The 12,266-nt window shown below is 56.5% G+C and overlaps 1 protein-coding gene across 2 annotated transcripts in view; it reads right to left on the bottom strand.

Moving 5' to 3' along the window:
* MAP4K1 (mitogen-activated protein kinase kinase kinase kinase 1) overlaps positions 1-11,606 on the bottom strand; it is a 16,317-nt gene extending 4,711 nt beyond the window's left edge. Inside the window, exons 1-24 of one of the 2 annotated variants that reach the window (XM_040445953.1) lie at positions 11,410-11,606; positions 11,180-11,237; positions 10,970-11,060; positions 10,185-10,249; positions 8,575-8,630; positions 8,438-8,485; positions 8,211-8,253; positions 8,048-8,120; positions 7,300-7,431; positions 6,815-6,877; positions 6,626-6,707; positions 6,089-6,205; positions 5,764-5,842; positions 5,184-5,242; positions 5,054-5,097; positions 4,929-4,973; positions 4,244-4,286; positions 3,403-3,565; positions 3,223-3,305; positions 2,746-2,830; positions 1,457-1,533; positions 1,307-1,367; positions 402-510; positions 258-316 (exon numbers count right to left, since the gene is read on the bottom strand). In XM_040445953.1, coding sequence (XP_040301887.1) covers positions 258-316; positions 402-510; positions 1,307-1,367; positions 1,457-1,533; positions 2,746-2,830; positions 3,223-3,305; positions 3,403-3,565; positions 4,244-4,286; positions 4,929-4,973; positions 5,054-5,097; positions 5,184-5,242; positions 5,764-5,842; positions 6,089-6,205; positions 6,626-6,707; positions 6,815-6,877; positions 7,300-7,431; positions 8,048-8,120; positions 8,211-8,253; positions 8,438-8,485; positions 8,575-8,630; positions 10,185-10,249; positions 10,970-11,060; positions 11,180-11,237; positions 11,410-11,508 — 1,834 coding nt within the window. In that variant the 5' untranslated portion in view covers positions 11,509-11,606. The remainder of the gene's footprint in view (positions 1-257; positions 317-401; positions 511-1,306; positions 1,368-1,456; positions 1,534-2,745; positions 2,831-3,222; positions 3,306-3,402; positions 3,566-4,243; positions 4,287-4,928; positions 4,974-5,053; positions 5,098-5,183; positions 5,243-5,763; positions 5,843-6,088; positions 6,206-6,625; positions 6,708-6,814; positions 6,878-7,299; positions 7,432-8,047; positions 8,121-8,210; positions 8,254-8,437; positions 8,486-8,574; positions 8,631-10,184; positions 10,250-10,969; positions 11,061-11,179; positions 11,238-11,409) is intronic. The other variant, XM_040445952.1, reaches the window with a different exon arrangement.
* Between the last annotated feature and the right edge of the window lie 660 nt (positions 11,607-12,266).

The following is a 12,266-nucleotide window of genomic DNA, read 5'->3' as shown; positions in this document are numbered from 1 at the left end:
CCCGCCACCCCCTCCCCCCCCCCCCCCCCCCGCGTGCCCCCCCGCGCGGGGGTTTTTGGTTTTGTGTGGTTTTGGTTCTGCGAGCCCCCCCCCCCCCCCCCCCCCCCCCCCCCCCCCCGCAAAGGGCACACAACTTCCCCGGGCTGTTGACAGCCTGCCTCAACAATGTAACCGCCTTGGATAGATGCAGTCCCCGCCCCGCCACGCCCCCTTTCCTCACGTTCCCCCCACCCCACCCCGTCAGGACTCTCTCTCACCCACGCAGCAAGCCCGGCAACCTTTGGTGTCCTGGATCTTGGTGGAGACCATATTCTTCCTGCAGGAGAAAGCAGGGGTAAATGCGGAGGGACGGCAGGAAGGGGGGGTTGCGGGGGGCCTGTGGCGCCACTGGGGGCTGGTACCTTGCCAGTAGCCGGTGGGGGCTCATGTGAGCGATGGGGCTTCCCGCTCTGGTCTCCTTGCGCTCCAGCAGGCCCAGGATGCTATGAGAATACAGGTGGGGGGTCTTTCCTACAGCGTATGTGTGTGTAAGGGGAAGCAGGCAGTTAACGGACACCAGACACAGCCACCTTTCTCTGTCCCTTCTCTTGGCCCTATCCCTTTGAAACTCCCAAGGCTTCAAGTCTCAAACACTTTTATTTCTTCATTTTCCACTCAACATATTGTAAATGTCCACCTCAGGCCAGGTCCTGTGCTTGGCTCTGGTGAACAGTGGTGAGGAAAATGAGTATGTTCCCTAGCCTCCCGTGCTGGTAGCCGCAGGAGAAACTATGGACACTTAGCCAGCCAGGTGAAGGTGCCCACGCTACTAAATTTAAGAAGAAACCGATCCAGAAATTCTCTTGAAGTCCGTCATCACAGATGTGATATTAACTAACTCATGAAGCCTATTTGGCTTGGTGTTTCCCCGTCAATTAGAAATTCTTTCACGCAAAATGTTTATAAAACAGTAACACAAAATTGTAACCTCTATCTACCCCCTCACTCTATTTCACAAAAGTGTGGGATAAGTTCCGACTCTCATCTGAACGTCAAAGAAATGTAAAGACTTACTGTAGACCTTACCTCAAAACTGACTTGAGGTGGGACTACTGTGAACCCCATTTTATGGGTAGGGAAACTGAGGCCCAGGGAGCAAGTCCCACAGTGACAAAGTGGCTGAGATTTTTAACTGCGGGCTCTGTGAAGGGGGAGCCTATGTTTTTGTTTGTTTTATTTTGTTTTCAGCTGTGCCCATCTACCTCCCAACCCCTTCTCGACCCCTTAACTTCTGACCCCGCTCCCCCCACCTGACCCACAGCCAGACCTGAGAGGGACATGAGGACATTGTTGATGGAGTACACCCAGGTAGTCCGGCTAGGAAAGAGCTGCAGAGAACGAGGCAGATGGCTCCCATAAGACCCCAGCAACCCCCAACTCCAGCCCCTGCCCTCGGTCCCCCAGCTGCTGTCCTCACCATCTCCAGTGTGGCCTCCTGATCATTCCGGTTCAAGATGAAAATGCCTTCCTCTGCCCCCAGGAGCAGGTGCTGGTCTGTGGGGACAGACACAAGGACGCTGGAACCTGCCTCATCCTGGGGAGGGGCCTCCCAGACCCTGACCTGACCCCAAACACTGCTAGTCTGTCCTCCAGCCCTGACGCTCAGTTCTCTCTTACTCCCGGCCTCTGTCTCCCCAAATCTGAACCCAAGCCCTGACCCAGTGCCAGCTCAGGCTGGCCTCATTCTTATCTACCTCTCAAGGCTGGACCTGCAAATCCTGACCCCTGTCCCCTCAACGTTGACCCCGACATGAGTCATGCTTCCCCACATGGCCTCCAAAGTTCCATCCTCCTCTTCCCCAGTCCTGACCCCCAAATGCTAATCTTGTCTCAACACTGATCCTCAAACTCGGGCCCCCTGAAATGTGGCTTTTTCTGTCCAGTGTGTCCCCCTCAAACTCTAACTCTGTTTTTTTTTTTTAAATAAGTTTTAGTCATTTTTTAAAAAAGATCTTAAGTAATCTCTACACCTAACATGGGGTTTGACCTTACAATCCTGAGATCAAGGGTTGCCCACTCCCCAGACTGAGCCAGCCAGATGCCCCTAATGCTGGGTCTTTAACATTTACCCCTCACTGACCTTGTCTCCACATCTCTCATTCCCAAATCCTTTCCCTTTCTGCCTACATTCCCATCCCCCAAACTTCCGACTCCAAACTGCAGACCCCAGCCTCTGTACCGTTAACCTCCAGCTGAGGTTAAAGGGTCCAACTTATACCCCAAACTCTGACCATTCTGTTATGATATTCCTGGACCCTAAACTCTTACTTTCCTAATTTTCACCCACAAATTCATTTTCACTCTACCCGTATCTGATCCCCAAACCCCAACTGTAACCCTGGGCTCTGGTCCTCCCTCGGTTCTGCCCCTCCCCATCCTATTAAGACCCTCCCCAGGGGGCGCCTGGGTGGCTCAGTCAGTTAAGCTTCTGACTCTTGATTTCAGCTCAGGTCGTGATCTCACAGTTTGTGACTTTGAGCCCTGAATCGGGCTCTCTGCTGTCAGCACAGGGCCCCCTTCAGAACCTCTGTCTCACTCTCTCTCTCTCTCTCTCTCTCTCTGCTCTTCCCCCATTCTTGCATGTGCGCCCTCTATCTCTCAAAAATAAATATTAAAAAAAAAGACCCTCCCCCACCCCTGCCTCTGTGCCTCCATTAAGGGCCCTCCCCATCCCCCTTCCTTTCCGTGACGCTCCTGAGTGCCCACCCTTGGTGGAGGGGTGTATCCAGGCAGCCGTGCTGTGGATCCGGAGGGGGCAGCCATTGAACAACTTCACGAGAAGGGCACATCCCTAGGCGGGCCACGGGGGCAGAGCAGCAGATCCAACAAAAGGAAGGAGGGGACACGAATGTGCAGGGGTTAAGACTCTGACGCAAGAGCACCAGCATTCAAATCCTGCCTCTGCCTCCTCAAAGGTTTATGACCTTGGCAAGCTATGTATCCCTCTCTGCCTCCGTCTCCCCATCTGTGACATGCGAGATGATGTCACTGCCTGTGATACCAAGCTCTATCTGTGAAGGTTCACACCACGTGTAAACATGAGATCCGGGTCTGGCACCGATCAACACCGCTCAACAAATGTCACCTAGCGTCATTGTTACTCTTCCTGTCCCCGCACACCATCCCACCCCTAGGCACCCCCAGGCATCTAGAGGCGTGAGTCCTCAACACAGCTGGTCTCACCTTTCTCTTCATCTTTTCCTTCTTGGGGGGCAACAGTGGGGGCTGACCAGGGTCCCGGGGGGTTGGGTTCCAGAGTGAGGGTTCTGAGACAGGGTGGGGGAAAATCAGTCCCCAAAGCAGCCCCCTCCCCTGCCCAACCCATACCCCCTGCCCACCTCCTGCCCCAGCCTGCCCCGTTACCTGAATGGGCAGTTAGGTGGGGGCTTCGGGCGGCTGGGGGAGGCCCGAGATGGGGGGTGCGTGGGGGAGGCCCACTGGCACACCGGACCAGCACCCCGGGGCTCAGTTGCCCATCATCCCCAGTGCCCCCGGGACCCTCATCTGACGAAGAACGGAACTTGGGCTATGGAGATGGAGAAGACGTGTGGGGAAATACACTAGATCCCAACCCTGCCTCTGCCAGAACTGACATTGTTCATGGCTCTGAGCCCTCAATGTCCCACTACCATTCCAGGCATCAACCCTGACGCCCACAACACACTCCATCGACTAAAGAGCTGATGCCAGGGGCGGCTGGGTGGCTCATCAGTTAAGCTTCCCACTTTGGCTCAGGTCGTGATCTCCAGGTCCCAGGTCATAGTCTCCAGGTCCCATCAGTTTGAGCCTTACATTGGACTCTGGGCTGACAGTTCAGAGCCTGCTTTGGATTCTGTGTCCCCCTCTCTATCTGCCCCTCCCCCGCTTGCTCGCGCACTCTCTCTCTCGCTCAAAAGTGAATAAACATTAAAAAGAAAAAACAAAAACCACAACTAAAGGGCTAATGCCAGATAGCTTAGTCCTGGGACCAGTGTCCCTCTGGCTAAATACTTTGAATTCCCATCCTGAGGTTCAAGGATGCTCCTTCCCGACTACAGTGTGTTCATCATCCTGGTCTCCCAGACTTCAAGGGACCTAGTGCCCCAGACTCCAGCCTTAGAGTGCCCAGTACCCCAGCCTCTAGGGACCCTGGCCTCCTGGTCCCCAGCCCCCAGCCTCAGCCCCCCCGCCCCCGGCCCCCAGCTCCGTTGGCCCAAGGCCTTACCTTGGGAGGCAGTGGAGGAGGTATGTCATCTGCAGGGGTGGGGCTGGAACACAAAGATTGGGGAAGCAGGCACAGGTGTCGGTAACAAGGACTGGGGGCAGATGGGAGTGGTTTGGGGCTGGAGGTCTGAGAACAAGAGGGTGGGGGTGACTCGGTCTGGGCTGGAGCTGATTATCATGGCTGTTAGCGTAGCCGTGAGGATACTGGCAACCGCAACACCGGCTATCAAGTGGGGACAACGCGTCAAGCGTGAATCTTCACAGCCACCTGGTGATGCAGATCATATGAGCTCCTGGGGGCCAGGTTCTCACTTGGTGCTGGGCTCTGCCCATGAGCCCACTTCAGAGGAGATGCACAGAACGGATGGGTGGGCGAGAGGCGGACCCAGGCCTGGGGGCTGGGCTGACTGCAGGCACTGAGGTTGGGGTCTGGTGTTGAGGGAAATTTCCAGGGGGGAAGATGCGGGTGAAGGCTGGGCTTTGAGGGTTAGGGCTGTGGCGGAAAGTCTGGGGCCAGAGCAACATCTGGGAGCTGAGGGCTGGAGGCCCCGGGCTCAGCGTGGGTGCCGCTGGAGGAGGAAGGAGAGTGGGGGCGGAGGCTGGGGTCCGGATGGAAGGGACATGGTGGCTGTAGGAAGGTGAGGGTGGGTGAGGGCCAGTGGGGCTGGGGGCCACGCCTCTCTTACATGTCCACGTCGTCGTAGTCGTCGTCTGACTCTGACGGCTGCCTCCTGAGGAGTGACAGGCGTGACCCTCAGGCGGCTCCCTCACATATCCCAGCCCCCTCCCCTCCACACCGAGGGTCCCTGACCTAGGGCTGCTGCTCCTGAAGTCTCCAGGGGGCTGTAAGTGGGCCTGTGGGATAGTAAAGGATCAGCAGTGCCTGGCGGAAGGGGAGGGCATCTGAGGTGAGTGGGGGGGGGGGGGGGGAGGCACCTCACCGTGTGGGCCGTGGGTCCGGACTCCATTCCTCTGAGCTTCCGGAACTGCATGTGCCGCCCTGGAAGGGAGGAGGGTAACACAGTGAGCTGAGGAGATGGAGCTGAGAAAAGGGTAGAATTTGGGGGTTGAGGTCAGGATCTTAGGACTGGCGCTGTCCCTTGGTCGGGTGGGGAAAATCTTGGTTTACAGGATCTCATTTGGGGGTCAGGGTTTGGGACCAGAGAGATGGGGCTCAAGGTTATCCAGTGCGTGCTTTCAGCTTCCACTTGGGTCGTGGGGATCGGACAGAGATTTCTGAGGGCTCTTGGGGGGGGGGTCCTTGTGTTATGGGAAGTCTCATGGAGTCTCTACAGTCATTTTGTAGCTCAGCTGGTGATGAGGTTTTCTGGAGTCTCTTGCGGGGTCAGATAGTGAGAAGGGTCTCTGAGGGTCTGTGTGGAAATGACGAGGGTCTCCGGGGCCTATCATGAGATCAGATGGTGGCGATGAGGGTCTCTGGCAGGATCACAGAGGGTAGAATGGTTCTCTTGGATCCGTTATCGGGTCAAGTAACCCCAAGCTTAAGGCGTCTCTACTTACGACAGCAATCAGCATCTGGGATCCCTAGAGAGCTGGATCGGTGAGTGGACCTGATCCTCCGGGGGACGGCAGGGGGCACCTGGGCAGAGTGGCAGCTGCATCAGGACCGTGGCCCTCCCCCAGACACCCCTACCACCCTGCGGGCCCAGCCAGGAGCCTCTGGCTCTCCCATAGCCCTCTGTGCCCCCAGCCCTGTGCCCAGCTCCCCATCCCTCCTCCCCCTTTTCCTTCTAAGAGAGGCCTCAGGAAAGCACTCCAGGCCCGGGGCCCAGCCTAAGCAAAGGCTGGGAGGTTCCAAGGCTTTTGTCAGCTGGGGCGCCCTCACCTCAGGCTCCTCATCTTCGATCTCGACAACTGGGGCCCCCTTCCCTGGATTCCTCAGTTTGTCAAGAAGATCTAGGATCAGGCTTCTATTTAGCCTGGGCTGGGACACCAGTTGATGCTGGAGAGGGGGAGGACGGTGTCAGCAGACAGAAGGCTGGTATTGGGGAGAGGCTGGGACACGGGCTGAAGAACCTAAGGTAATCTGGGGGGGGGGACAACTGAGGAAGAAGGCAGGGAACTCTGGGAAACTGAGGCTGGGGGATTTTGAGGGGTTGGAAAGGATTAGAAGAGTCTAGGGTTCCCAGCAGGGGCCCTTGGAGAATCCCACAGGTACCTTAGCGGGGGAAAGGGGTCCCCGTTGAATTCCAGAGTATACCCAGGACTGGGTCTGGAGGCCCCTGGGAATCTGTGAGTTTTAGCAACTCAGGGTATCTTGGCAAAAGGTCTAGGGTACATTTTGGAGAGTTTTGGAGAGGTCCTGGGGAATTCTGGGGGTGAGTTTGGGAAGAGCTTTTCAGGGAAGGGAGGGGAAGTTTACACTGAGCATCTTGGTGGCACCGGGTCGTTTCTTGGGGTTCTTAGTGAGGGTGACTTTGACAAAGTTGTGGAAGGCAGCCGACCTTAGGAGGAAGAAGTTCTGGGGTGAGGAAACCAGAGACTCTCCCATCAGACCGTGGTTTCTGGCTCTGCCCTCCCTGGCCCTCCCTCGCCCTCTCCCCTCTCCTACCATTTGCCTTTTTCTTTTAGCCTGGGGGGCTGGTAACCACTCTTCGACATGAGGAAGAGAACTCTGGAAGAGTAAGGAGAGGACACAGTGTTCAGACTCTCAATGACTCGAGGGGTCCCCCAAAGCACGGAGGTCACCAGGGAGCAAAGCAAGGGACAGAACAAGAACAAGGTTTAGGTTTTACAGTGCACTGGGATGTCCCTTCCAGGGGACTCTGCTGATCACAGGACACAACTACCGCAGTTATGAAGAGAGGCTCGGGGAATCCCTGCTGCGGGGGTGGAGGGCTGAAGGGGGTGGAGCCCTCCCGGTGTGGAGGGTTGAAGGAAAGGCTTTCTGGGTTGAGAGGCTCCTTGGGGCTCTGAGATGGAGCTCGGAGGAAGGGGTGTCCCCTGTAGGGGGCCTTGGTGTGGGGCAGCAGGCTGGGGGATGGCACTCAGGGTCAGGGCGGGGCGGGGCCTCTGGGCCCAGGGGGACTTGCCTACCTGAGAGGGTGCACGTCAAAGAGCGGTGGCTGTAGCTCGGCTAGTTCAATGGCAGTGATGCCCAGGGACCAGACGTCACACAGCTCGTTATATCCCCCCTTCAGGGCCACGGCTGCCACTTCGGGAGCCATCCTGGGGGCAGAGACCCTCAGAAAGCCAGCGGTGACACAAGGTGGGGAAGGGGAATACTCCTTGGTATGGGGGTGGGTGCGGGAGAGAGACAGACAAGGAGAATGGGGCATGGAGAGAACCAGATGCAGAAAGAAACATCAAGGTGAAGAGACAAACAGAAATAGAGACACAAAAAAGTCAAGACAGAAGGATCAGAATAAAAACCAATACAAAGAGGGGCGCCTGGGTGGCTCAGTCGGCTAAGCAACCGACTTCAGCTCAGGTCACGATCTCATGGTTCACGGGTCTGGGTTCCAGCCCCGCGTCTGGCTCTGCGCTGACAGCTCAGAGCCTGGAGCCTGCTTCCGATCCTGTGTCTCCCTCTCTCTCTGCCCCTCCCCTGCTCATGCTTTCTCTCTTTCTCCTTCTCTCAAAAGTAAATAAAAACATTTTTAAAAATTAATACCAAGAGACCTAAGTAAATGTAAAACTCGAGAGAGAGCCAAAAAGAAAACAGAATGTTCAACAGAAAAAGGCAGAGGCAGGGAAAGGGGCCGGGAAGGAGATTCCCAGTGATGCAGGTGAGGAAAACCACTGCCCCCACTCCATCCCCAGCTACCCGCCAGGCATCCCTCACCAGTAGGGCGTCCCAATGAAAGAGAGGCGTCGGGCCAGTGTTGCCCCAATCTGGGCCGAGATACCAAAGTCAGCTGGAGGCAGAGAGAGACATGGTGACCTGGGGTCCCCTATCCCCTTGGTCCCCAGCCAGACTCCCCCCAACACCCACCAATCACACTCACCCAGTCTGACCTCCCCAGCATCATTGATGAGGATGTTGGCTCCCTGGGGGGGGGAGGGGAGGAGGAGGGAAATTAGAGGCTGTCGGAGACACCGCCCCCAACCCATGCTGCCTCCATCCGCTGGCCCTTCCCAACTGCCCAGCTCAACACCACCCTGAGCCCGCCAAACACCACTTCCGTCTCCTGGGCCCCCCACCCACAAGGCCACTTTTCTGCCCCTAGACTACCTTGATGTCCCGGTGTATCTTCTTCTGTGAGTGCAGATAGGCAAGTCCCTGGGGAAGAGAGTGGACATGGGGGCTATGAGAGTCCGGGGGCTGGAACAGGGCCCAACCCGACCCAGGCCCACCAGACTTCTCCTCACCTGGAGCACTTCCCGGCAGACATAGCTAATCTGGAGCTCTGACAGGGGGCCTGTCACTGCAAACATCACACCCGTGGCGTTGGGTGGGAACCAGGACACCTGGGAGCCCCTGGCCCCCACCCACACTGGCTGAGATGATGCCACGTGGGGAGGGAAAGCGTGTAGGATAAGTGGGAGGGGGAGACGGAGGGACGTCCCCGGGCAACGCAGGGAACATGAGGCTGGAGGGGGACAGATTCATTAAACGGATATTTACTGTGTCTACTGGGTACCAGGCACTGTGTTGGGGCACTGGGGAGAGAGCTGTGGACAAGAGACAGACATCCCTGCCCTTGTGGTGAGAACATTCCGGGGAGACAACAAACAAACAAGATGGGTAAAGCATAGCACGTGAGATGCTAATAAATCGTAAGAAAAAAAAAAATAAAGCAAGAAAGAACAACAGGAAATATGTGTGGGAAGGGGTATGACATTTTACAGGGTGGTCGGTGAAGTCTACTCTACTCTGAGAAGGTGACGGGGTGAAGACGTGATCAGTCCAGCTTGGAGGGGAACAGGAGAGCAGGTGCAAAGGCGTAGAGGTGGGAGAATGCCTGGTGGGTTTGGAAAGCAGCAAGTGGGTGGAGCAGAGTGGGGGAGGGAGAGAAGTGGTAGGAGGCGAAGTCTGGCAGCTTGGGTGCAGGTGGGGGTCACACGGGGGAGCTTGGGCTTCTCTTTGGAGGGAAATGAAAGCCCAGGGGGGGCTCTGAGCAGGGGGTGATGTGACTTTGCAAAATGAGGAAAGGCAGAGGGACACAGACACACACACACACACACACACACACACACACACACACACAGAATGAGACAGAGAAACAGAAAGACAGAGAAACAGGAACAGATCCAAACTGAGATCGAAAAACATGAAGAAAGACGTTCTGAGAAACATAGAAACACAGAGGGGACAACAGGGAGACAACAGACAGAGAGAAGTGGTCGGACACCAGCTTCAGCGGACTGGCTGTGTGGGCCACTTCCTCTCTGAGGGTCTCAGTTTCCCCCCTCCTTGATGACTTCTTAATGAATTTCTTCCTTTGCTAACATTTAAGATCTTGGGTTCAAAGGAGACAGAAAGATGACCAAAGACAGTGGTGGCCATCAGAAATTGAGAGGCGATCAGAGACCCACCCCCCACCCCCCGCCGCTACCCTCAAGTTTTCCAAAAGAGTGAAATGCAGGTTGAGAGGGAGAATCAGGAATTCAGTCACTCAGCCAACGAAAACGTGGACCATACGATGGGCCAAAAATGCAGAAATATTCAAACACCGCCACAGACACATTGGTGAGAAAATGCAGACGGGGGAAGATGGGAGGAGGAAGCAGAGGGGATCACTGCATGCAGAAGGACTGGGGCTGGACTGTCAAGTCCTGGAGGACAGGGCCCAGGGCCCACTTGGTCACTACAGCATCCCTAGCACCAACCAGGCCAGGCCCCAGGCCCAGAGTGGGGCTCAGTGCGGGAAATGTGGACCAGAAAGACCATCCCAGGAGGCACAACCCCAGAGACACAGGAGGGATGGACGGGGCGGGGCGGGGGCGGGGGAGATGAACCCCCTTGCCCTTCCTCTCACCTTGGTAGATGTCCTGGAGAGAACCAGCCCCACAGAATTCCATGCATATCCAGAACTTCTGCAGCCTACGACAATTCAGGAGTAATAAGAACGGCAGTAATAAGTCATTATCGTAGGACAGCCCGGCTCACTGTCTGTTTTGTTCCAGTTCAACAAAAACTTTAACGTAACAGCTGTCATCCACCTCGCCCACCAGAGTGAGATCATTCCACTTCCATTTTACAGGTGGGCAAGTTGAGGCTCTGAGAGAAAATGTATGTTCAGGGTCAACAGGACTCAAACCCACATCTTTGGACTCCTAACCCCGGAGGACTCCTAACTCTGCCGTCTCATGCTAACCCAGGAGACAGGGCAGATATCTCCCAGGTTGCGCAGGTTAAGGCGGGGATAGAGGGGCCCAGGGTGTCAGGTCTGGGGGACAGAGGTCATCACTAGGACATCAGGGATATTAATTTAGGGGTCAGGGGATTTAGGGAATTAAAGGAGCAGAGAGTGGAACCGGGGGACCTGGAAGGCAGGATGATGAAAGACCAGTTTTAAGGGGCCTTGTTTTCAGGTTTGGTTACTATGAAGGGACCACTGTCGGGGATCCCCACTCAGAAATGGGCGTCCTGAATTGCAGAGCACATTGGAGAATGCTCTGGTCAGAAAAGTGGGACTTCAGACTGGGGATCAAGTTGGGGGGGGCAGTTTAAAAGCCGGGGTCCAGGATTGGAGGTCAGGAATGGGGATTCCAGGCTAGGGGCCAGGGAGGGGGGTCCCAGGGCAGGTTTGAGGCTCATCACCAGAGATAACTCCCATGGTAGGCCACGATGTTGGCATGCCGACAAGTTTTCAAGATGAGGATTTCCTTCTGAAGTGTGGAAACATCATCGTCTGTGAGGAGGGACAGGAAAGAAAAGGCCGCTGCAGGGGAGGAATATGGGGGAGGCAATACGGTGTCCCAAGAGGAGGGGAAGGGGTGTGGGGAAGGAGCTGCCGTCTCCTCTTCTCACCAGGCTCCATCTTCACCATCTTCACTGCCACCAGGTCCCCCGTCACCTTGTCTCGAGCCTTGTAAAGGGGAAGTTGGCAGTCAGGCAGGCTCCATTCGCCCGAGTTCTTTCTCAGCATCCCTGACCAAAGCCAAGGACTGGGACCCTCTCTCATCCCCTTCCCTTCTTGGGCCTCATCCCAAAGTCTCACTGGTTTGAGGGTGATGGAGAAGGGGGGGGGGTGTCCTCACCTTGAAGACTTCTCCATAGGTGCCGCCACCGAGCCGCTGCAGCAGGTCATAGTGGTCCCGGGGATCCCTATTAAAGATGTCGGGGTCCACGAGGTCCATCCCTGGGGGCTGGAGCTGGGCCCGCGCCCAGGGGCCAGCAGGGCCTCAGGGCTCGAGTGTGGCACCTCCCTCCCTCCCCACAAGTCCTGCGTCCTGCACCCGCCTTGCTTTGCCTCCACCGGCTGTGGCCTCCCCCCTCCCCACTCTCGCTTCCTGCCCCAGCACAGGGCTGTGCCCTGCACAACGCTGTGCAGCCGGCTCCACCCCCTGTCCCCTGGGCCCTGAGAGCCTGTCGGTGTGGGGCAACTTGCTTTGGGACCCAGGGGACCCCCCCCTCGAACTCAAGGACCCTGGGCTGAATGTAAACCAGATGCAAACTATCTTATGATCTGGGGGGAGGGTGCCCTAGCACCCCCTCCCCCGTTCTGGGCGGTGGCTAAAAACCACAGTTGAAACTGCTGAGTGCTTGAGGAGATTGAGATGGCAGGCCCGCACAGGAGCAGTCAGGCAGTGGTGCCTGCTCCCTGGCGTGCATACATATACTTAGTGGTACGCGCTTATGCACCCACGGTACATAGACCAGTACCCATGCCTGGATACCTGTGTGAACACATGTGGATGTACTCAGAGCACATACCCCTATGTATATGACACATGCTTGTGCATTCACGCCTACAGTGAGCAATCTGTACGCATATAACTCAAGACAGAACGCATGGGGCACTAGCCTTCACCGGCAAGACTGGAGCCAAAAGGGGATCGAGCGCCATCCGGCAGGGTCCAGGAGCCCTCACTCCAGCCGCTGTGGAGCAGGACAC

Source organism: Herpailurus yagouaroundi, unplaced genomic scaffold (genome assembly GCF_014898765.1).
Source record: "Herpailurus yagouaroundi ecotype Mexico unplaced genomic scaffold, PumYag 194, whole genome shotgun sequence".
Lineage (NCBI taxonomy): Eukaryota > Metazoa > Chordata > Mammalia > Carnivora > Felidae > Herpailurus > Herpailurus yagouaroundi.
This window is presented reverse-complemented; position numbering and strand designations above follow the sequence as displayed.